Raw genomic sequence first — 21,970 nt, 5'->3', positions numbered from 1 at the left:
AGAATTCAGTTTCCCTCTTGAGGTTCTTGGTCTCATTAATAAGAAAATTTATGAGCAGTCTCAAACAAAAAGCTCAAGAAAAGATTAATAGAGTTTAAAAGAAACTTGCCCCAGGGAAGGCAAGCTGTAATTTTTGGAAGCTGCTTGGAGGAGAATGGGGAAGAGAAGAGAAAATAAGCCATGCCATTGAATGTAAGAAGGATGGAGGTCAGCAGCATGACAGAAGGCAAACACATGACAGGAAGTGGAACTTTATAAAAGAATATGGAAGCCTAAAGTGCCCTCAGAAGCAGACTTAAGCTTTGGAAGCTCCTGGAAGAACAAGACACAAAAAATAAATTGTTAGGTCTTTTGAATCAGGCTTAGTAAAGGCAGATGGGCCCAGCAGAGCTTCTAGGTAGATTATAGGTTCTACAATAAGGAGAGAAAATTCTGGGAAGGAAAAGTACAGTATGTTGTTAAAGAGATAATTATTTTATCTATCTTTTCAGCATAGCTTATTGTAAACTCACATTCCTAAAGGTGCTTTCACCTGCAGGGTAGCCTCTTGGCCATGCATATGCTATGGTACATGCACACACAGAGGCCCACAGATGCATATGTGTATGTGCAAATAAATAAGTAAATATGAGTCTTTTGCTAGACAGCTCTTTATTAAGTATATTATTTTCAGGCATTCTTTAGCTTATTTACTTATTTTCTTGATGTGGTATGTGCTTGTTGAGAAACTTGAGGTTGACGTTTATATTGGTACAGCGGTATTCAAAGTACATATTCATTTTTCTCATAGATTATGTTCACATATTCAACACGTAAAGTACAACTATTAACAGATAATAAGTAAACATTAAACTATTTTAGAAATGATTATTATATGGACTAAGGTCTTAGTTGCAAGTTACATGATCTACTTCTGTCAACTTATGGAACTAAAGCATGTTAAAGGGCTCTTGGAATTGGGAGTTGAGAAATACAGACCCCTTGTTGACAGTCAGGAAAACATGCACCAAATGATGCTATCTCTAGTGGTAATCTACCTGTACTAGATCATTTAAGTGATTCTGCTAGCTGAGACAGGACTCAATTCTGATGACTTGCTTACTGGAGATGATTTTTCTCTTTGGGTACAGACCGTAGACAGGACCTACACTGCATAACAGTTGTCTGTAAGAAAGTTTGGATATGGGAGGTGTTTGCTGATACTGTGGCTAATCATATGGAAAGTTACAAAATAAGGTATAGGGAAGGAATTCACCAGATTTGGGCACTCATGAAAGACAAGTATTTCTCTGGTGCTATAAAATACATTTTGCTTTAAGATATAATTGTTATTGATAATCTGATTTAAATATTGCTGATAGTAATATATTACTCTCAGTAAGTTCAGTTTTCCTCTTGATGATTATTTTTATTTTATATGTGTACAAGTACATCATTATTATTTAGAACTTAGGATGGGACTTCTATCGTATATTTGTTTTGTCTCCTTTATGTTATACTTTCATGATGAATGTTTGAATGGTATCTTCAATGTATGGATCATTTCTGGAGTGTGTTCAAAGCCAAGTGTTCAACTCATAAGACTTAGGTTTGGTTCTTATATAATATGTATACCTAGGGCACATGAATTCGTATATCAAAGCACAGGTGAGTAATACTGTACCAATAGGCTGAAATTCACTCAGCAAATGAGAATACAATAGTTTCCCACTTGCAGAGTGGAACTCCCATCCTTCTTCAAGTTATCTAGATATGCTGAAGAGTTTATGCGCCATCACATCAAACACGTTGACTAAATAATGACGTCCAAGACAGCATAAATGTAGTTATTAATTTTGCCTATCTAATTCTTGTTTAGATAAAAACAAGTAGGTGAGGGGTTTCACAAATTCATCTTATCCCTCTATTAGATTTCATTATGAATCCCATGAGACATTTTGTTTCAGAAGCTAGAGCATAAGAAAAGAGAAGCTTTTGAATATCATAGCATGGTACTGCCATGACCTGATGTGCTGGTTTTGGTTTTTTGTTTGTTTGTTTGTTTGTTTGCAAATATGTATTTTTATGTTCATGAATATTTTTGCCTTCATTCATGCAATATGCACCACATATGCACCCGGAACTGACAGAGGTCAGTAGAGGGTGTCACATTCCTTGGAACTGGAGTTGCAGACGGCTGTAAACTACCTTGTGGGTACTGGTAACCAAGCCTGGGTCCTCTGCAACAGCAGCCACTGCTTTTAACAGCTGTGACATCCCTTGAGGCCCCAAATGGGACTTTTTGATCCCTCACTCAGAAACAACAGCTGAAGTTGTGTGGCAAAGGCCAAAAACAGGAAGGCCAGGAAGGCTGTCCTACGTTGTTTGGAATTGTGATAGGAAAGATTACTGAGTGAATTTCAATGTTTAAGCAATGTTGACTGGTTGAAATTTTAAGGTAGGAAAATGAGGGGTGATTTTCAGATGTCTGACGAAAGCAAATATTTTGTGAACAAAGAATTGATTCTTATATACTGACTGATTCCAGATTGCTTTTGCTGGAAGAGGTGAGAGACACAGCTGGGATATTACTCTTCTCTCACTGTTTTTATTCACAGCGCAAATGTCTCCCTGAAATGTGCATCTTCTGCTTCTTCCTAAATACTGATGTGACATTATTTAATAGGTGTTCAGGTATTATAAATATGATGTTTCCAAAATGGATAGTGAGCAAATTGTTGGAACAAGTGTGGTTTTTTTAATGCTTTATGACGTATGGCTACATTGTGTGGAAAGGTGGGTGGTTCATGTTGTTTGTCCTGTGACTGGCTCCTTGACGCTTCTTGTCTTCTTTCTAGCTGGGACGACAGCAGTTCAGTGAGCAGTGGTCTCAGTGACACACTTGACAACATCAGCACAGACGACCTGAATACCACATCCTCCATCAGCTCATACTCCAACATCACAGTTCCCTCCAGGAAGAACACACAGGTGAGGAGCTGTCCTCTCTCTTTGTACTGACTCTAACCATTTCTTCCTCCATTTTTTCCTTAAATTTAAGTTATGGTTTTACATTATATCCTGAAGCATTTGCATAAGTTAAATAGACAGATATAGACCCACCAACTCTGCTTTTATCTTAGTCTTTCTAGAGTTACACCCCTAAGAATCATACCAATGACCAACCACAGCCTCTTTTGAAGACTGTAAGCAGCTTAGACATATTTGCTGGTGTCTAGCCCAGAAAGACCCACATTGCCATTCCCCTGCCTTCTAATACTGAGTGATTTAAAAATCAAGTTTAAAAACAGTCTAACATTGTATTCCTCTTGATTAATTTTATACTGATCTCAAAAACAAATTATAGGGCTCACTTGTAAATGGTAAATCAAGAAAAATATATTCTATCTTGTCTTGGTTTTTCTTGTCATGTTAGTCATAGAAAAATCCCTTCCTTTGTGGAGTTTAATTAGGCTTTTCTGAACATTATTTATCCTGACATTCTCTAATATCTGCAAAGAGAAATTCTATGGCTCAAATTGATGACACTTAAGTGAAGCCATAGTTAAAAATAGAATCGTCTTTGGCATGCTTCTGATGTATAAATCAGTGCTCCATTATTTTTCTTACCAGTTATCTGAAAATGCATTTCGGTGCCGGGTTCACACTTTATAGGATTTCTTTCATGGGAAGTTTTTCTTTATAGCTTAAAACAGATACGGAGAAACGTTCGGCAACAGATGAGACCTGGGAGAGTCCAGAGGAGCTGAAGAAGACTGAAGAAGATTTTGACAGCCACAGTGATGGAGGTGCCAAGTGGAAGGGTGCTACTCCTGGACTCGCTGAAGACTCAGAGAAGACAGGACAGAAGGGGAGCCTGTCTGTGTCTCAGACAGGCTCCTGGAGGAGAGGCATGTCTGCTCAGGGAGGAACACCAGCTAGGCAGAAAACCGGCACAAGTGCACTCAAGACCCCTGGTAGGCTTGCCACTTGGGAGCTTCTCTGCAGAAGCGTTTTAACCTGTGGTCCCGTTTGACGCATGTGGTTACGTCTATGTGGTCCCCCTTGGATAATTCTATTCTTCCACACACAGTGAAATGATTGTATTCTATAATCCACATGCTTTGTCATGTAAAAATCACGTGAGTATGGCCATCTGAGGATTCTGCGGAATCCCTCTCATCAAATGGGGCTGCTATCGGCTACATTACAATTTGGTCGCTTTAGGTCATACACAGGTAAACTATTGGTTCTGCATAAACAATGACTCATTTTTCCTGACGTGTTAATGAATATTTTCAGTATTGATTTTACGAATGCCACTACCTTTGACCACAAAGCTGAGACCTAAAAGCGATCGTACTAACCCGAGAATTAGAGTTTCCTTTACTTTAGATTCTGTTTGTCAGTTAAACTTTATGAAGGAAAGGAGTGAAAGAATTCTGCTCCCTTGTGCCACCTGTCTTATTTTATAAATAATGTCATCTGAAGTGTGGCTGTTGTAGAGTCCTTCAGATATAATCATATCAAAGGTGCTATAATTAAATTATTGTCTAGTACTTAGTCTAGTGACACCCTTGTGAAGCAGCATTGTTGTAAGACACGCGATATTAACGTGTTTTCACTTTATTTCTTCCAGTTGGTCACATTGCCTCTGACAGGCATGTTTTTATTTTCTAGCCTTCCCTCAATCCTCTCATTATATTAGAGTGCACGCCTCCTTAGATCTGAAACAAGAAACACATCAGAACTAAACTGATATAAAAAGCTAAAGTGCATTCACATTTTGCATTTGGTTTTGGAGGTATCACAATGTGCAATAAACGTCTCTGTGCGTTTCTTTTTAATTAGGGAAGACTGACGATGCCAAAGCTTCAGAGAAAGGGAAAACTCCCCTTAAAGGATCATCCTTGCAACGGTCTCCTTCAGATGCAGGGAAAAGCAGTGGAGATGAAGGGAAGAAGCCACCCTCGGGCATTGGAAGATCCACTGCCAGCAGTTCCTTTGGCTACAAGAAGCCAAGCGGTGTAGGGTCCTCTACCATGATCACCAGCAGCGGCGCCACCATAACAAGTGGCTCGGCTACACTGGGGAAAATCCCCAAATCCGCTGCCATTGGTGGGAAGTCCAGCGCAGCAAGGAAAACCAGCCTGGATGGGTCCCAGCATCAAGATGATGTGGTCCTGCACGTGAGCTCCAAGACCACCCTCCAGTACCGCAGCCTGCCCCGCCCTTCTAAGTCCAGCACCAGCGGTATCCCCGGGCGAGGTGGCCACAGATCGAGTACCAGCAGCATTGACTCCAACGTCAGCAGCAAGTCAGCCGGGGCCACCACCTCCAAACTGAGAGAACCCACTAAGATCGGCTCAGGGCGCTCCAGTCCCGTCACTGTCAACCAAACAGACAAAGAGAAGGAAAAAGTAGCGGTCTCGGATTCCGAGAGTGTTTCTTTGTCAGGTTCCCCCAAATCCAGCCCCACCTCTGCCAGTGCCTGTGGTACACAAGGGCTCAGACAGCCAGGGTCCAAGTACCCAGATATTGCCTCGCCCACATTTCGAAGGTAAGGTGTACAAAGGGACGCTGGGAAAATGTAAACGGCACTATGTAACACGCATTTATGCTGCAAAAAGGTATCTTAATTCATTCTAAACATTTGAATAGTCTGTGTCCTAGACTTGTTTAAAATACAGTGAATTCTACAGAGCTGACTGCACAAGTTGCTAGTGTAAAGACGTTCATTTAGAGAAGAGGTCAGCCTTTCAGCTATACAGCGTGACACTGGAAATACAAGGCGCATGTGTAATAGGCTTGAAAGCAGATGACCGACTATTCATGGAAATAAAGTGATGGCTTATAAGATACTTGAGCAATTTTCACATTTCCTTTCCATAGTTAGAAAACCAAGCTCCATAGATCTTTATAAATACCACATTTGTTTCACTATCTTAGTTCATTATCTTATATATTAGTACATTATCTTACTGACTCCTAATGAGTTGGTGTTTCTGAATATCGATGATGTATTCTTTGTACCAGTTTACAATGGACCAATTTATACAGTATTGGAGCTTAACATAGTAACAAAATAAGTATGATTTGATTGCAAAATTTGAAAACATCTAGATGTTTGACACAGGACTAACACTCAAGAGTGAGGTGACTTTTACAACTCTTCATCAGTGTCCTTTGACAGGACCCAGCAGCATATCCGATGCACGCATCAGGCTTATCTTTGTATTAAGGATGTGAAATTCTGCTTAGGGATATTCCTGATTGTAAAGATCCTAAGTAGCAGTGTGGGGGAGAGGGGTTTAGTGGGTGAGTTAGGACAAACAGTTCAGTAACCCTGGATGTTTTCTCATTTTCAAAATCATAGAGTGTAATTTATCATCTATTACTTGTTAAATATTTAAGGTTTGTTTTTATTCTGCTGATTTACCCTAGAACTTTGATCTCTTAGGAAGAGTCTTGGAAAACTTACTCTCACGTTTAAGTAACCTTTAAAATATAATTGTTGGAAAAATAGCAGTCAAACTTAGAAATACTAATTAGAAGTACTAATTGTGAAGAGCATTTTGATGTGTCTTTTTTTTTCTCTTGGAAAGAATAAATTATAGCTTGTAGCAAGATAAATATTTTCATTGCTTATATGAAAGCCAATAGTGCCCTCCTGTGGCCCATTACCTATGAAACAATTTCTCATATTCGTCATAGAAACCTTCCACTGCAGGAAATATGGATTTCATTGCAACTGAATTAGTAACCATTCTGCCATTCCTTCATATCATATTATTTCCATATTTGCATAAATTTGATTATATCACCTGTTTCATTTACAAAACTAAAATGTTTTCTGAACTAAACTCCAATATCTAACTTAGCACCAATGATATTTCAAATCAGTGATAAAAATATATATCTGAATAGCTTTGGCAACTGACAAAAATCCCTGTGGTCTTTCCATGGGAAGATATAAGCAAATCCATAAGTTGCCAACAATATCCAATATTTCCAACCCTGCCACTCAGGCCTCTAGACATGACCTTCCTTATTTGAACCTTGCATTAAGTGTCCCCTTTAGATTTTTAAAGAATCTATTCTAGAAGGAAGAAAATCCACTCAAGTGTCATCTACTGAATGCGTAGAAGTTGTTTCATTATAATGGTTCTGTAGCTAGCTAACGCCAAAAGGGCCAAAGTGTTGGAGAGTCCTCTGGCTCCCTGTCTGGACTGACCCCAGGCACTCATGAGGTGCAGAGCCTGCTCATGAGAATGGGCAGTGTGAGATCTACTCTCTCAGAAAGGTGATCACTAGAAGTGTAAAAGTCAAGCATGATCATGCTTCACTTTTGCCCACTTCTGCCCGCCTTGGTTGCAGTCCAGTGCTGACTTCCCCTTAAGATATTATAAGAGACTTTTAGTAGTTGATTAATAAAAGACCAGTCATATACCTTCAGGAACATAGAGGCTGGACGTGCTGGGTAGCTCACTACTCTAAAGCACACTTGGCTCTGTGGACCGAAACCCTATGAAATGTGGATGTGAGTCTTTTGGAACAACTGAAGTTGTTATTTGTTTTTCTTTTAGGTTGTTTGGTGCCAAGGCAGGTGGCAAATCTGCCTCTGCACCTAATACTGAGGGTGTGAAATCCTCCTCAGTAGTGCCCAGCCCTAGTACCTCTTTAGCCCGTCAAGGCAGTCTGGAGTCACCATCGTCTGGCACGGGCAGCATGGGCAGTGCTGGTGGGCTGAGTGGCAGCAGCAGCCCTCTCTTCAATAAACCCTCAGACTTAACTACAGATGTTATAAGCTTAAGTCACTCGTTGGCTTCCAGCCCCGCATCGGTTCACTCTTTCACATCGGGTGGTCTTGTGTGGGCTGCCAATATGAGCAGTTCCTCTGCCGGCAGCAAGGACACTCCGAGTTACCAGTCCATGACTAGTCTCCATACGAGCTCAGAGTCAATTGACCTGCCCCTCAGCCATCATGGCTCCCTGTCTGGACTGGCCACAGGCACTCATGAGATGCAGAGCCTGCTCATGAGAACGGGTAGTGTGAGATCTACTCTCTCAGAAAGGTGAGCTTCCCTGGAGGCATTGATGAGTCCTTATCCCCCTCTTCCTGGACTGTGCACACCACCCCGTCCTACCAAATTCCCTTGATGCCAACTGTGAATACAACTATGCAGTGACATGAAATTGAACGTACATTCAGAATTAATATTGATAGCACCAGTCTTATTCTTTACTCTCATTGCCAGTTCTGCTAAGGAATAAAGTCACTTTAAGTAGGATGATTGGATAATTTTCTTAGCGTGAATGCCTACATATCTAGTCAATAGGCAATTTCTATAATACGTAGTGTGTCTTTACGCAGTGAGTGTTATCTTCTCAAGGCATTTTTAGTGGTTGGCTTGAGATTCAAGACAACACAGCTCTTTGGGATGACTAAAACTTTGATAATGACCAAATTTAAGACATGGTATGATGTCCAAGTTGTCTATTAACCTATTATTTTTAACTATTTTCTTCCGAATAATAGTTGCCTTTGTGAAATACAAAATTAGGAATGAAACACTGCCTTTCAGTGTCCCATCGCCTCCCTGCACACCAACAGGCAGCAAATGGCACTTCCTCCACATGAAAGCACTTGATACCTAAATGAGCTATTGGTGTAAAGAATTTTTAACTGGGAGGGAATGAGGGATCGGGACATGGCTGGGATACAGAGTTAATAAAATGTAACTGATAAAAATAAAATAAAATAAAATAAAATAAAAAGAATTTTTAAAAATGAGTTGATATCTAAATCAAATAAACAGGTTATAATTTATTAGCCCCCATCCTTCCAACTATAAAAATGAAAATATGAAGTTGATCATATATAGATAGATAGATAGATAGATAGATAGATAGATAGATAGATTCAATTCATATTTCTTTTGCATTCAAACATTAAATACTAAGAATAATGGTCAAGTACATTGTTTTAGTCAAAAAACTGTCAAATCAAAAACTACATGTTAAGATTTATACGTTCTATAAGTATAGTTAAATTTAGTTTTAATACTTTATTACGCATTTTAGCTCCAGTCTATGAAAATGTTTATTAACCAAATGTGGTGGCACATGCCTGTAATCCCAACATTCGGGGAGGCAGAAGCAGGGAGACCTCTATGAGTTCAAGGCCAGCCTGGTCTGTAAAGTAAGTCCAGGAAAGCCAAAGGCTATATAGAGAAACCCTGTCTTGAAAAACAACAACAAAATGTTTATCATAGAAATACAGCAATAAATATACACTTATTTACTGTTAAAGCAAACCATTTTTTATAGTTATGCAATAATGGAAGTAGGCTAGTTTCGACCCGCTATTAGAATAATAAAATAGACTTTCTAAAATATTCTTTAAATAGACCAGTGAATATAAGCTATGTAAAGTGAATGTGAGTATCTTAATAAGAATGATATATAAGACTGATAGAAATCAGTTCTTTCCAGTAAATGCCTTGATGATGATTATTATTATTATTATTTTACTTAAGACATCGTATATACTCTTTTCTCGAGAAGGAAACTATAAAGTCTAGTTGTATTTTAACTCTTCAGAGTACAGAGGAGGAAGTGTGTGGTCAATGAAAGGCAATCTTATGTGCAAATCCTGACATAAATGCTCAGCTCATAACTAAACTGAAACTTGAAAAGTGTACTACAGTGTGGTCTCTTAAATTAATCTGAGATGTCTACGGTAGATGTTGAGGTAAATGTATGTTTTTGACTTTTCTTGTTATACTTTGATCTTCATAGCCGAATACTAATAGGTCAGTGGGTTTTTACACTTATTCTAATTTTTATATAAATCGGTTTTCACTAAAATTTAAAAAGTAAGGAAATGAATGAATACAAATGAAATAGTTTTTTTCTTATATTACCCTGCATATAAGATGTAGTCATTATTGGTTATGTGACTATATCTAACCCACATGTGTTTAGTTTTATTCTATTGTAATGTGATCAAACCATATTTTTAAAGTAATTTAAAGTCCTAGACAACCTTGACATTTTCTGGTTTGTTTGTTATTTGTGAAAATTAACAACCATGTCGATATTATAGCTAATGGACTTAGACAAACAGTGCTTGGATTGAAATCCCGTTTTACTCATTGTCTCCATCTCCCCAGCCATTGCTGGTATCGGAGTTTGCAGTTCTTGAGGCTTTTCAGAAAGGCAAAATGTAATATTGTCATGAATGTCTAAAGCGGTGGGTCTCAACCTTCCTAATGCTATTACCCTTTAGTATAGTTCCTTTTGTTGTGGTGACCTCCCACCCTAAAATTATTTTTGTTGCTATTTTATAAATATAATTTTGCTAATGTTATGAATCATAATGTAAGTATTTTTGGAAATAGAGACTTTCCACAGGGGTCATAACCCACAGGTTGAGAATAACTGGTCTAGAGTTTGGGAAATGGTTCTATATTACTTAATTTAAGTTAATTATTTTCTCAGTTATTTCACTAAATTTCTCTGTAACATATAAACATGTAATTTTTATGTGGCCAGTTAACAATAGCAAGACAATGGCAATTGTCTCATTTTCTGCAATATTTTAAAGAAATAATCTTTAAAATAGCATTAGATCACATAAATACATAGCCCAATATAGTTTGTCTTTAGCGTTATTTTTTTATTTGTTTAGCATGATTCCTTAGGTTTGTTTATTCCTGACAATTAGGAAATTTTAAAATCATAATGTATGAGTAGAACGAATTACTCATTGGCATAAAAATTGTACCTTATATAAGAGATGGAGTACCTGTAGAAGAAAACATTTTAGCTTTGATTGTGAGTGATTTAATTTTAAGTCAGTCTGTTTACATTTATGTCATATCATCCACATTGTGAACATGCTATGTATTTAATTTTGATCATTCAATGTTCTTAACAAAGAGAGCAATGGTTCTGTAAATCCATATTCATTTTGTGTTTTGCTAATCTGCATGCTAGAGATTAGAATGGAACCTCTGAATGTGTCCCACCATTCTTCTCCATTTTCAGGGAGTCATTTTCCACTTATCTAGGCACACCTTTCTATGTCTGACCAACTGTGAATTAGTTAAATAATGGTGGATATATATCAGTGCCCAATCAATGATTTCTTAAAGATGAAATAGCTTCACTTAATTAAAATATTTAAATAAATTATACTATAAAATATCATTCAAAGAGAATACCTGCTATATGTTAAATTATCTCTTCTATATAAGTGGGAAACAAATCTATCCTTATTAGAAATAGCTAGAAAAGAATACAAGTATTACATGAGTTTTCCATCCTCTCTTGTCACATTAACAGCAAGTATCATTGTCATCTCATTGATCCTCCTCCATATGAAGTGATAGCAAAAGTCTAGTCATCTGCACAGAAAAGAGAGACCACCAGAGCATCTACAGGGAAGTCACACTAACACGGTTTAATGTGTTTTCCAATTGTTCTGTGAATGTGACTAGGATAGAGAGAAAGTCCACATTTATGTCAGGACAAAGACCATGTCACCTAGTTGTCCTTTGCAGCCGGTTCAGTATTCACGTGTATATTACCAGATTGTTATTTTGGTTGTTCGAGAATGAATTTTTTTGGATATATGATTTGGAAGTTTTGTTTGCATTATGTCCTTAGGGGTTTTCTTTGTTTTAACAGCATGCAGCTTGACAGAAATACACTACCCAAAAAGGGACTAAGGTATATATTTCTCTCAGCACAACTGCTGCCTTTTCTGTTGTTATGTAAACTTTCTGTACCGTCTCTTTTTCTTCCCATCTGTGTACTATGTAGCACCTGACATGGAAGATGAAGTCACTCTTAATTTTTAGTTTTCTCTAGCTTTAAGAATAGGTGATTGCTCCTTAGGAAAAGATACCAGTGAGGACAAAGGTGGTGAATCAAGTGAATCCCAGTAGGAATATCATGATTAAGAAATAATAAGAACTTGTCTGAGGCAGCTAGGGGTAGGATGTGGGAATCCGTTTTCCTCTCCCTAAGATAAAATTACTTCTCCAGGTTTTTCACCTTGGAGGTATATACTGGCAGAACCACAAAACTAAAACTGGGGAGGTCACTCAGTTGGTAAAAATGCTTGGTAAGCAAGCATGAGGACTTGAGTTCAAGTCCCTAACACCCACATAAAGATCTGAGTATGCCACAGGGGATTACATGTGGCCTGTAATCCCCACACTGACAGTACTGGAAAAAGAGGATAACCGGTTGCCTGGCTGCCCACATAGCTCTGGCCTTGGTGAGACTGTAGCGACCCTATTTCACAGGAGCAAGGCAGAGGGTAAAAGAGCAGAATGGCCAATGTCCTCTTCTGGCCACCACGTGCATGTATGAAAACACCAATCCACACCCATAAAATATAAACATTCACATACACAAGAAGTTACAGTTTTAAAAATGAAAAAATAATCCCCCAAATCTAAATAGTCTACACCTGTGACAAGTAATGATGAAAGGTTAAAATATGTTGTAAATGGAATTTAAAAAAAAATATCATCACAGGTCAGCTATAGCAATTAAGGTATTATTTTACAAATGGTGTTTTAAAAACTCAGTCCCAACATCTGTTTTCCATGTCTGCTTTTATTATTTGCCATGTCACTTTAAATCTGAGTTAATCCAATGTCATTCAGCAATTTCTAAGTAGTTACTCAATTCAGAATAAATAAAATGAAAATTGAATTCGTGGCCAGGAACCTAGCTTACACACTTTTTTTTTTCCTGAGAAAAAGATACTGAAACAAAACAAAACAAAAAACAAACAGCTAACAGGTACAGCACTATGAGTGTGGCAAGCTGTCTTCAAGTGGCATTTCAATCAAAGAACTGAAGGAAAACTCCAGCTATCTTTTGTGTCCCATTCCCTGTGCTGTTCTCTGACTGTCGCTGTGCCTCCCTTGGCTTCTGGTCTACCTCAGTCTGCCATGTTGAATCAGTGTTCTCACCTTCCCATGTCCTTCCAAACACGGTGCTTTGGGGGCCTTCTCAGTTAACTTGGCTGTCTGCTTATTGCTTATGACTTTCAAGTCCATATCTCACAGAAGCATCCTTTTCTTTTCAAATGCCTCTATTTATTTTCCCTGTGGGATCAAGCAGATGGTACCAAATCATCTGGAGGAACTGAGCAATTGTAATTAGATCCAATCTGTGTGTGATTGCTGTTCAGTCTGAATAGTAAGCTTCTCTCGATTGTTTTCTCGTCCTGGTACTGCCTTGTCCTTGTAGATGTGCTCACGTGCCTCAGCTGTGCTGTTTTGCAGATACACCCCATCGTCTCGGCAGGCCACCCAAGAAGAAGGCAAAGAGTGGCTCCGTTCCCATTCCACTGGAGGGCTGCAGGATACTGGCAGCCAATCACCCCTGGTTTCCCCTTCTGCCATGTCATCTTCAGCCACGGGAAAATACCACTTTTCCAACTTGGGTAAAATATTCTAAATCATCAATTCTGTTCCACTCCTTTTACAACCCACTCTCATAGGGATATTGGTCTCTTTCCACAAAAAAAAAAAAAAAAATAAGGGAGGAAGAGTGAGCCTCAACATGATGCTTACTATATGCAGAATAATTTCTAAATATTGTATCGCTTATTTTATGACAAATGCTTAATTGTCATAATTGTCATTACTAGAGTTATTATTGTTTTATGACTAAAGCTGAACAATGTAAAACAGACCACTGTAAGTATCCAAAGCAGGGACAAATCACAGAACACCTAACCTCAAACAAGTGACCCGTTGTGTTTCATCTCAATGTCCTTACTTGTATTCTCTAAAACATGTTAGCTTTTTGTTGCCACTGAACAGAGTTAATGATCAGTATACAGAAAAAAATAGAATATAAAAATAGTCAGATTGAAAATAATATGCAATTATATGACTACAAGATAATTTTTGAAACCTTTTTTAAATCAAAATGCTCCTTAACATGCATAATATGTCACTGAAGATAGCACTCTGTGAACACTTTTAGAGGACTTGATTGAAAACTAAATGACTGCCTTATGCATTAGCATCATTTGTAGGAAATAGAGTCATTTACGTAAATATCACATAAACCGAGAAGATTGAGAAAACAATGAAACATGTCTAAATATGTTACTTGTCACTTAAAAGACCTAGTGATGCTGTAAAAAAGTAAATTTCTTGGACTGAAGAGGTGGTTTGAGGACTAAGAGGTAGTACTGCTTTTCCGAAGGACCCAAATTTGGCTCCCCGCACACACACAGGTCTGACCACAGGTCTGTATCTCTAGCTTTAGGGGAATGTACTGCCTCTAGCCTCCTCTGGGATCTGTGCACCCACTGTGTATAGTTGCACATAGACACACACATGTTCACTTTAATAATAATAATAAATTTTTAATTGATTCATCTTCTGTCAAGTCACATGTGAAGTACTCTCATTGTCTTTTGTCAGGAGAGAAAAGATGGCTACAATAATGTCACCACAGATAGTTCACAAGCAAACAATTGGAAGTGTTGAAACCGTGCACATCCTATGCATGGTTTGGTTGGTGGTTCAGTCTCTTTGAGCTCCTATTGGCCCAGGTTAATTAATAACTGTAGAGTTTTTTAATGGTATCTTTGACCTCTCTGGCTCCTTCAGTCTTTCCACCCCCTCTTCCACAAGACTCCCTTAGCTCTGCCTAATGTTTGGCTGTAGGTCCCTGTATCTATTTCTATCAGCTGCTGGATGAAGCCTTTCGGAAGACAGGCTCCTTCCTGCAAGTATAGCAGAGTATCTTTAATAGCGTCAGGGGTTGGCTCTCTCCCAGGAGTGGATCCCAATGACAATCAGTCATTGGTTGGACACTCCCTCAATTTCTGTTCCATCTTTATCCCTGAGCATATTGTAGGAAGGACAAATTTTTGGTTGATGGTTTTGTGGGTGAGTTGATGTCCCCATCTCTCCATTGGAAGTCCTCCCTGGTTACAGGAGGTGGCCATTTCAGGTTCCATAACCCATGTTGCTGGGAGTCTTAGGTCATCCTCATAGGTTTCTGGGAATTTTCTGGCTTATTGTACGTTTCTCATCCCAGAGATGCTCCCCACCACAAATTTCCATTCTCTCTCCCAGTTCTCTCGCCTGTCATCCTCCTCACATTTGTTCCCTCCTGTTTTCCTTCCCTCCTTCTCCCCCACTCAGTTCTTTCCCTCCATCCACCTCCAGTGCCTATTTTAGTTACAAAGATACTTTTTTGCCATGTAATGGCAAAAGATATATATCTTACTTAACTTGGTACATAATTATGAAACAGCAAAAAGTCAAACACTGAAACTTTTTTTTTTTTTCAATGCAGTTTATTCAGGAACATTGAACAATCCTCGGACCCCGGGGAAAGCCAGCCCACAGCTTAAATAGCCTCTGGGTAGCCAACCCAGGCGTGCCACGGGGGCAATGCAGATAGGTCCACATACATGGAAGCAAGCCAGATCCTCGGCCTTAGCCAAATGTGGAGTTGTTCGTGACAGAGAGCACTCACCATCGGGAAGGTGGAAGGCGGAAACCAGCTCCATCTTTAAGGCATAGCATTCCGCAGCTCTCTACAGTTCCCCCTTTTTGTTTTAGACGCATCAGGCAAGAGTAGAGGTCTGATCTCTGATATTAGAAATGAATTGGGACTTTGTACAGATGTTCATTTAGGTGTCATCCACCCAAAGAGCATCGGACCCGTCCGATACCTTTTTCTCAGAAACTTTTTAAAAATAAAAAAAAATTGTAGTGTCTTAAGAATGTAAAGTGTACTGTTTAGGAAGCTATCTCCTGTGCCAATGAGTTCAAGGCTCTTCCCCACTTTTTCTTCTAACAGGTTGAGTGTGTCTGGTTTTATATTGAGGTCTTTGATTCACATGAACTTTAGTTTTGTGCAGGGTGATAAGTATGATTCTATTTGCATGTTTCTACATGTAGACATCCAGTTAAACCAGTACCATTTGTTGAAGATGCTATCTTTTTTCCATTGTATGGTTTTAGCAGCTTTGTCAAAGATCAGGTGTCCATAAGTGTGTGGATTATTTCTGGGTCTTCTATTGGGAAGGGGTGAGGGAGCAGGCTATACCTGGGATACAAAGTGAATAATTTTTTAAAAAATAATTTAAAAAAAGAATGTAAAGTGTAGCCACATATAATGGAACACAAACCCATCTGAAACACAAATCTAAATCACCCCAAACACTGCAGATTGCCTAAGTACTCCCTGCATTCTATCAAGTTTTTATTAATTAATATTAATTCACTTAGATTAATATTTATGTTGACTTGCCTATGCTCATTATTTAGAATAAATCCTTCCATTCCATTATTCTTGGATGAAACATAACACCTTCCTAATCTTTATTGTCTGACCTTAGGGAAGTCATTAAAACTTACCTGAACAGATATATAAACACTAGGTCACACTACATTATTGATATAATGAATTGAAAGACCATGTAATACTTGAAGACATACAAATCTGACAACCATTTTTGCTGGAAAACATATTTCACACTGTGAAAGAAGAGCAGTTACATATGCCCAAGCTTTACCTGAATTTAATTCAGTATAATTCCAAATTAGTGTCTATAATATTTAATGTGAAGGTAAATCCAAGTGTCATCATATAAGTATAGAACACAACTATGACATTTTGATTAAGGCCTTCTTTACCATGAATGTCAAATATTTATACAGAAGTGTACTTAGAAGTTTTTCAAAATTGAAATTAATGTGTTAGGTGAAGCCCTTGCATCCATGGTTACATGTTTTAAAACTGATGGTTGAAATTAAAAATTAAAGATTTTACTTTACTATATGGTTTTTGAAGAGTTGAAAAAAAATATAAGAGAATTGTGCTTATACTGATAACAGACCATCTCCATAGTACCCTGGAAATCTATTTACAGTTAACATATAAGGAACTACATATAAACCATACTTTAGCAGTGATTATAGCAATATACTGAAAATGAATTTAGGGGTCTGAAGTTTTAATATTTGTTATATTTGAATTTTGTGATATTTATAAACATTTTATATATTAGCACATCTTTAATAGTTAAAAAGAAAAGACAGTTGAAGAAAATGTGGAAGCTCTGTGCATTTGGTAACCTCAAAACTCAGGAGGAATGGGGGTCAACGTGAGAAAATGAGTGGGCTAAGGTTTATGCTATACCTCGCCTCGGGATCACTGGGTAGGATCATTGACACCAACCCGTGGCTTCTCAGTAGTATACAGCAGTGCTTTGCAGAGCTATGCACTTTCCTAGAAGATTTTTTTTCTCCTTTTCTCAAGCACCCTTTCACCAGAATACTGTTTTCCTCACTACACTCTGCAGCATAGTCACAGTGAAAAATCCTGAATGAACCAGAGACTAGATTCTCATGGCAACATACAAACAAAAAACATATGATTCAGCCACCCATCTACTAAATAAATTTTCATGACATTCTAAATTCACCAATAACAGAAACTATTCTAACTATCTAAATCTGGACACACATTTTAGAAGTTTTTCCTTTAGATTTTTTTTTCTGAATTTTCAACCATTAACCTAGTTACATGTTCAGAATCCATACACTACTTTAAATTAAGAATACATAAGATTTTCTCATTTAAAACAATATCGTAACACTATTGGTTAATAGCTAGCTATAGAAACAAGGGTATTAAATGCCTTAGCGTTATTTAAAAGTCTGGCCCACGGGCTGGGGAGATAACTCCGTCAGCAGTGTGGACATAAATATAAACTGAATAAATGCATCACCTTCATCCAGTTTTCCATTGGTTCTTGTTCTCCTACTCATCACATATAATCTCAATAAAACCAACAGTTTTGCTCTGTGTGTTCAACTTGGGGCAAAGTCAGTCACTAAGGGATTGCACCATTTGTTTCTCTCCTATTCAGGGTTCCTCTGTGACTCCTGCTTTTGAGTGGACCTTAACGTTCATATATTCCTCATGATTTTCATCAGACTCTGAGGAGTAATGTTTGGATATTTGAGCAAGTTAGATGACTGAGTGAGATTTTTTGTTAAGCATCAGTAAAACAACTTTACTACTTTTTTGCATTCAGCTACAAGAAAAAAATCTTTTTGTTTGTTGCTTTTCTCCATTTTAGTATTCTCCTCTGGTGGGCATTCTTGGAATCAGAAACCATGTTATGTTCCTCTTCCTGTTTAACTATAAAACTGGCAAATCTTTCATCAATAATATAATTGAACATTCTCAAGTTTTGTTGGTGTGTTTCCAGTGAAAATAATCAATATTTCTTATAAATTAAACTATATCCTTTAAAGTTTAGGTAACATTCCATCTCTATTTTAGCTTGAGTGATTAAGATGATATATTTGCAAGTATACAAGCAGCTTTTCCATGGATATGTCATTTGGGAAACCAAAGAGTGAGCAAATGTCCATTTAAATGCTAGAATAAATGCTAAAATGATATACATGTAAACAGGTTGAAAATCAGTTTTAAAAGAGTCCATGCATATTATACACACTGAACAGGTTAATGCACCCACCTCTGGACCTTGTACGTAAGCATTCAAGTTCTTTATAAATCTACTGGCTCTTATCAGCAACCACAATGATTTTGAACTAATGGCCATTGCGACAGCTGGAGGAGAATGCCTGAATAAAAATCTCAGTCTCTTTCTTCTTCCATCCCTTTGTCCATCCATCTGCTCCTCCCTCCCTACTTACCTCTGTCTTTCTTTTAGTCTCTTGGTCTCTCTTCCTATTCTATCTCTCTCTCTTCTTTTACCATTTCCTTCTTTCCTTTTTTGCATTTTCTTTTTTCCTGTTATATTATTTACATTTCATTGTTTATTCCTTTTTAAGTTGTATTTCTTATCTGTTTATAATCACACATATATATAATCATGTGCATGTTTGATTACTTCTTTACACTCCATTTAACTCCAGTTCACAGCTATCATACGACTGCTCTGTGTCCTGGTTTAGTTATCACTATAAAACTTCAAGGATGAACAGTCTCATAGAGGACCCCTGTGCCCTGATATATTTGGTCCTTGTGTCACTCCTGTCCTCTCCCAGTCATATTACCTCCCCCTTTTATCATATGATTCCCTGCACTCTGCTGAAGGTTTGGTTATGAGTCTCCGCATGTGCTTTGATATACTGCTAGTAAGAGTCTTTCAGAAGCCATCTGTGGTAGGGTCCTGTCCTGTTACTTGTTTTTTCCTTCTTCCTATGTCCATCCCATGGATGTAGCCCATGGTAGCTCAGTATCCAAGTGGGTTTCCCTAGTAAAGGGAACAGGAACTATTTCTGATATGAAGTCAATGACTGGCTCCTTTATCTTCCCCCCTCCCTGAGGGAGGAACAGCCTTGCTAGGTCACAGAGGAGGACATGTTAGCCATTCCTGAACATACCTGATAAGCTAGGGTCAGATGGAAGGGGAGGAAGACTTCCCCTATCAGTGGACTTGGAAAGAGGCAGGGAGGAGATGAGGAATGGAGGATGGGATTGGGAGGGAATGAGGGAAGGGGCTTTGGCTGGGATACAAAATAAATAACCTGTGATTAATATAAAAAATAAAAATTAATAAAAAAGGCTTCAAGGATAGTTCCTTATTAACAGTAGATATACACATTTGCTTATTTTTGATATAGGTTCCAATTTAACTTACCATGAGATCGAATAACTATACTAAGAAGATGTGTCATGTTTCCAAGAATACAACAGGTCAAACTAATTCAACATTGCTGCTGTGGCTCTCCAATATTCTAATAGTGCTCAGCAATCTCCTTTATAGCTTACATGACCTTGGCCTATTCCTTATAGAGCAATAACAAATTCATGTTTCTTAAATGTGAGAAATGTCAATAGGACAAATTTATGATGACTGTTTCTTGATTTTCTGATTCAGTCTTATGCCAAATTTCAAAATGCACTGGCTTTTTTTTTAATGCAATTGTTTACTTAATCAGCCACATCTTCTTTTTTTTAAGTTAATGATTATCATTTGGTCTAATCCGTAGAATACTATAAGAGCCGTAAGGCACCTTACAGAATCTTATTTGAAATTGTCCACTTAAGACACTTCTTTGAAATACGCTTGTCTTGACAACTTCATTCTGATATTTTCATCTTAGACCCAGCACAAAAATGACATTTTTATGATTCTTTTTCTAAGAAACTAGATACCATATGTATTTTATTTAAAGAAAATGCCTTTTATTTATCTTTATGCCCTTGCTCTAATAAACTCACATCAATATAGTTCAAAATGACTACAACTCACTGCCTGGAAACACCTAAAAAGCTCTTTTTGCGGAGATTAGATTTTTTTCTTTTTACATTTTGCTTTCTTTTCCATTAAGCTTTTCCCATTAGAGTGATGATTATTTTCTAGAAAAGAAACCTGTAACCTTCTGAGGGGCAATAATTTCTTCATAATTTACCAGAAAATATCATGTCATTATGTCTGTAGCACAAACAGCCAAGGTGACATATTGGTGATGATTTCTATTTCTTTAGAAATTGGCAAGATTATTGCCATGAAAGTGCCCAAGGGAAAGAAACATGTTTTCTGTTACTGATGTTTTTCAGGTGGAATCTTGACCTCTTTAAAACTGAGAGTTCCTAACATTCATGTTTTTGTATCTTGACCTCTTTAAAACTGAGAGTTCCTAACATTCATGTTTTTGTAAGAATTGGGATTGTGTTCACTTTGTTTTAGCAAACTGTCTTTCCTGTCCTAGTCCTAAGCCTCTGCTCCTTGCTTTCCAGTGAGTCCCACCAACCTGTCTCAGTTTAACCTTCCTGGTCCCAGCATGATGCGCTCCAACAGCATCCCCGCCCAGGACTCCTCCTTCGACCTCTATGATGACGCCCAGCTTTGTGGTAGTGCCACTTCTCTGGAGGAAAGGCCGCGTGCCATCAGCCATTCCGGCTCCTTCAGAGACAGTATGGAGGAAGGTAATAATGATGGGTACTGGGGAAGATAAAAATGATGTTATATCATGTAGGTCTGAAAGGAAAATCATTTCATTATTCATAGTATAAGGAACCTTGAGGAGAAAATGAATCAGCAGGTGTAATTCTCACTTGGGGTTTGCTACAGCTTGAAGCTACTTTACTGTTTCTTTATATATTAGAAAGTGTGTCACTGCCTTTTAAAATTGGAACTTGACTATAGAATGGTTTGGGATAAACCCAATGCTTTCCTACAGATAGACACAAAGCTTTAGAGGACCTTGTCATATGTGTCACATATTAGAACAAATGTTTTAGCTGACACATTTATTAAAGATCTATAAAGACACATAAACCATAAAAGGATTATCTTATGAAGCTATTGTATGTTGCTAGTTCTATTCTCAGAGGATCTATGTGCTGTTAGCTATGGTTTCATTTTAGAATTTATATTCTACCTACAATTTTCAATATAGGTCACATTTTTATTTAATAGTTATAAAATTCATACCTGACATAATAAATCTCTTTTTTGTGTACAGTGGCACATGAATGCTCTAAATAAATCCACTCAAAAATCTCAAGAAGCTAAATACGTGCTCAAATGTACAAATTTTCTCAAGTGTGCATATAAAACTCAATACCAGTTTAAGAAATCTCCCTTTATTTTAATGAATCATTTTTAATTGCCCATAAAAAAAAGTATATGACATGAAGATCATAGCACATGTCAGTTAAGGAAAGATCAAGCTAAGTATAGATTTCCAAAGTGACTAGAGTAAAATCAAATATAAAGCAACCAGTTATTAACTGTGCATAACACAAAACCCCCCAATTTGAAGCACATCAGAAGGTAAGCCTTTAGTCATGAGTTTTTCATAGTCTGAACCAGAAAAGTTTCCTAGCAGTATGAGCTCTATTCTATTTTATTCGCTTTGTAAATTTTCTCATGTGGAAAAATGCACATAAAAAAATAGCTCTTCCTTCCTCTATCCCCAATGAATCATCTTATGTAAAG

The 21,970-nt window shown here is 37.6% G+C and overlaps 1 protein-coding gene across 9 annotated transcripts in view; it reads left to right on the top strand.

The window, feature by feature from the left end:
- The window catches only part of Nav3 (neuron navigator 3), a 560,089-nt gene that overhangs the window by 466,608 nt on the left and 71,511 nt on the right, over nt 1-21,970 (top strand). For 6 of the 9 annotated variants that reach the window (XM_060378026.1, XM_060378025.1, XM_060378030.1 and 3 more), the window contains 7 exons: nt 2,838-2,970; nt 3,686-3,956; nt 4,831-5,539; nt 7,566-8,054; nt 11,674-11,715; nt 13,290-13,450; nt 20,767-20,955. In XM_060378026.1, the coding sequence (XP_060234009.1) occupies nt 2,838-2,970; nt 3,686-3,956; nt 4,831-5,539; nt 7,566-8,054; nt 11,674-11,715; nt 13,290-13,450; nt 20,767-20,955 (1,994 nt within the window). The remainder of the gene's footprint in view (nt 1-2,837; nt 2,971-3,685; nt 3,957-4,830; nt 5,540-7,565; nt 8,055-11,673; nt 11,716-13,289; nt 13,451-20,766; nt 20,956-21,970) is intronic. The other 3 variants (XM_060378027.1, XM_060378032.1, XM_060378033.1) reach the window with 3 other exon arrangements.

The sequence above is a fragment of the Meriones unguiculatus genome, chromosome 2 (genome assembly GCF_030254825.1).
Source record: "Meriones unguiculatus strain TT.TT164.6M chromosome 2, Bangor_MerUng_6.1, whole genome shotgun sequence".
NCBI lineage: Eukaryota > Metazoa > Chordata > Mammalia > Rodentia > Muridae > Meriones > Meriones unguiculatus.
This window is presented reverse-complemented; position numbering and strand designations above follow the sequence as displayed.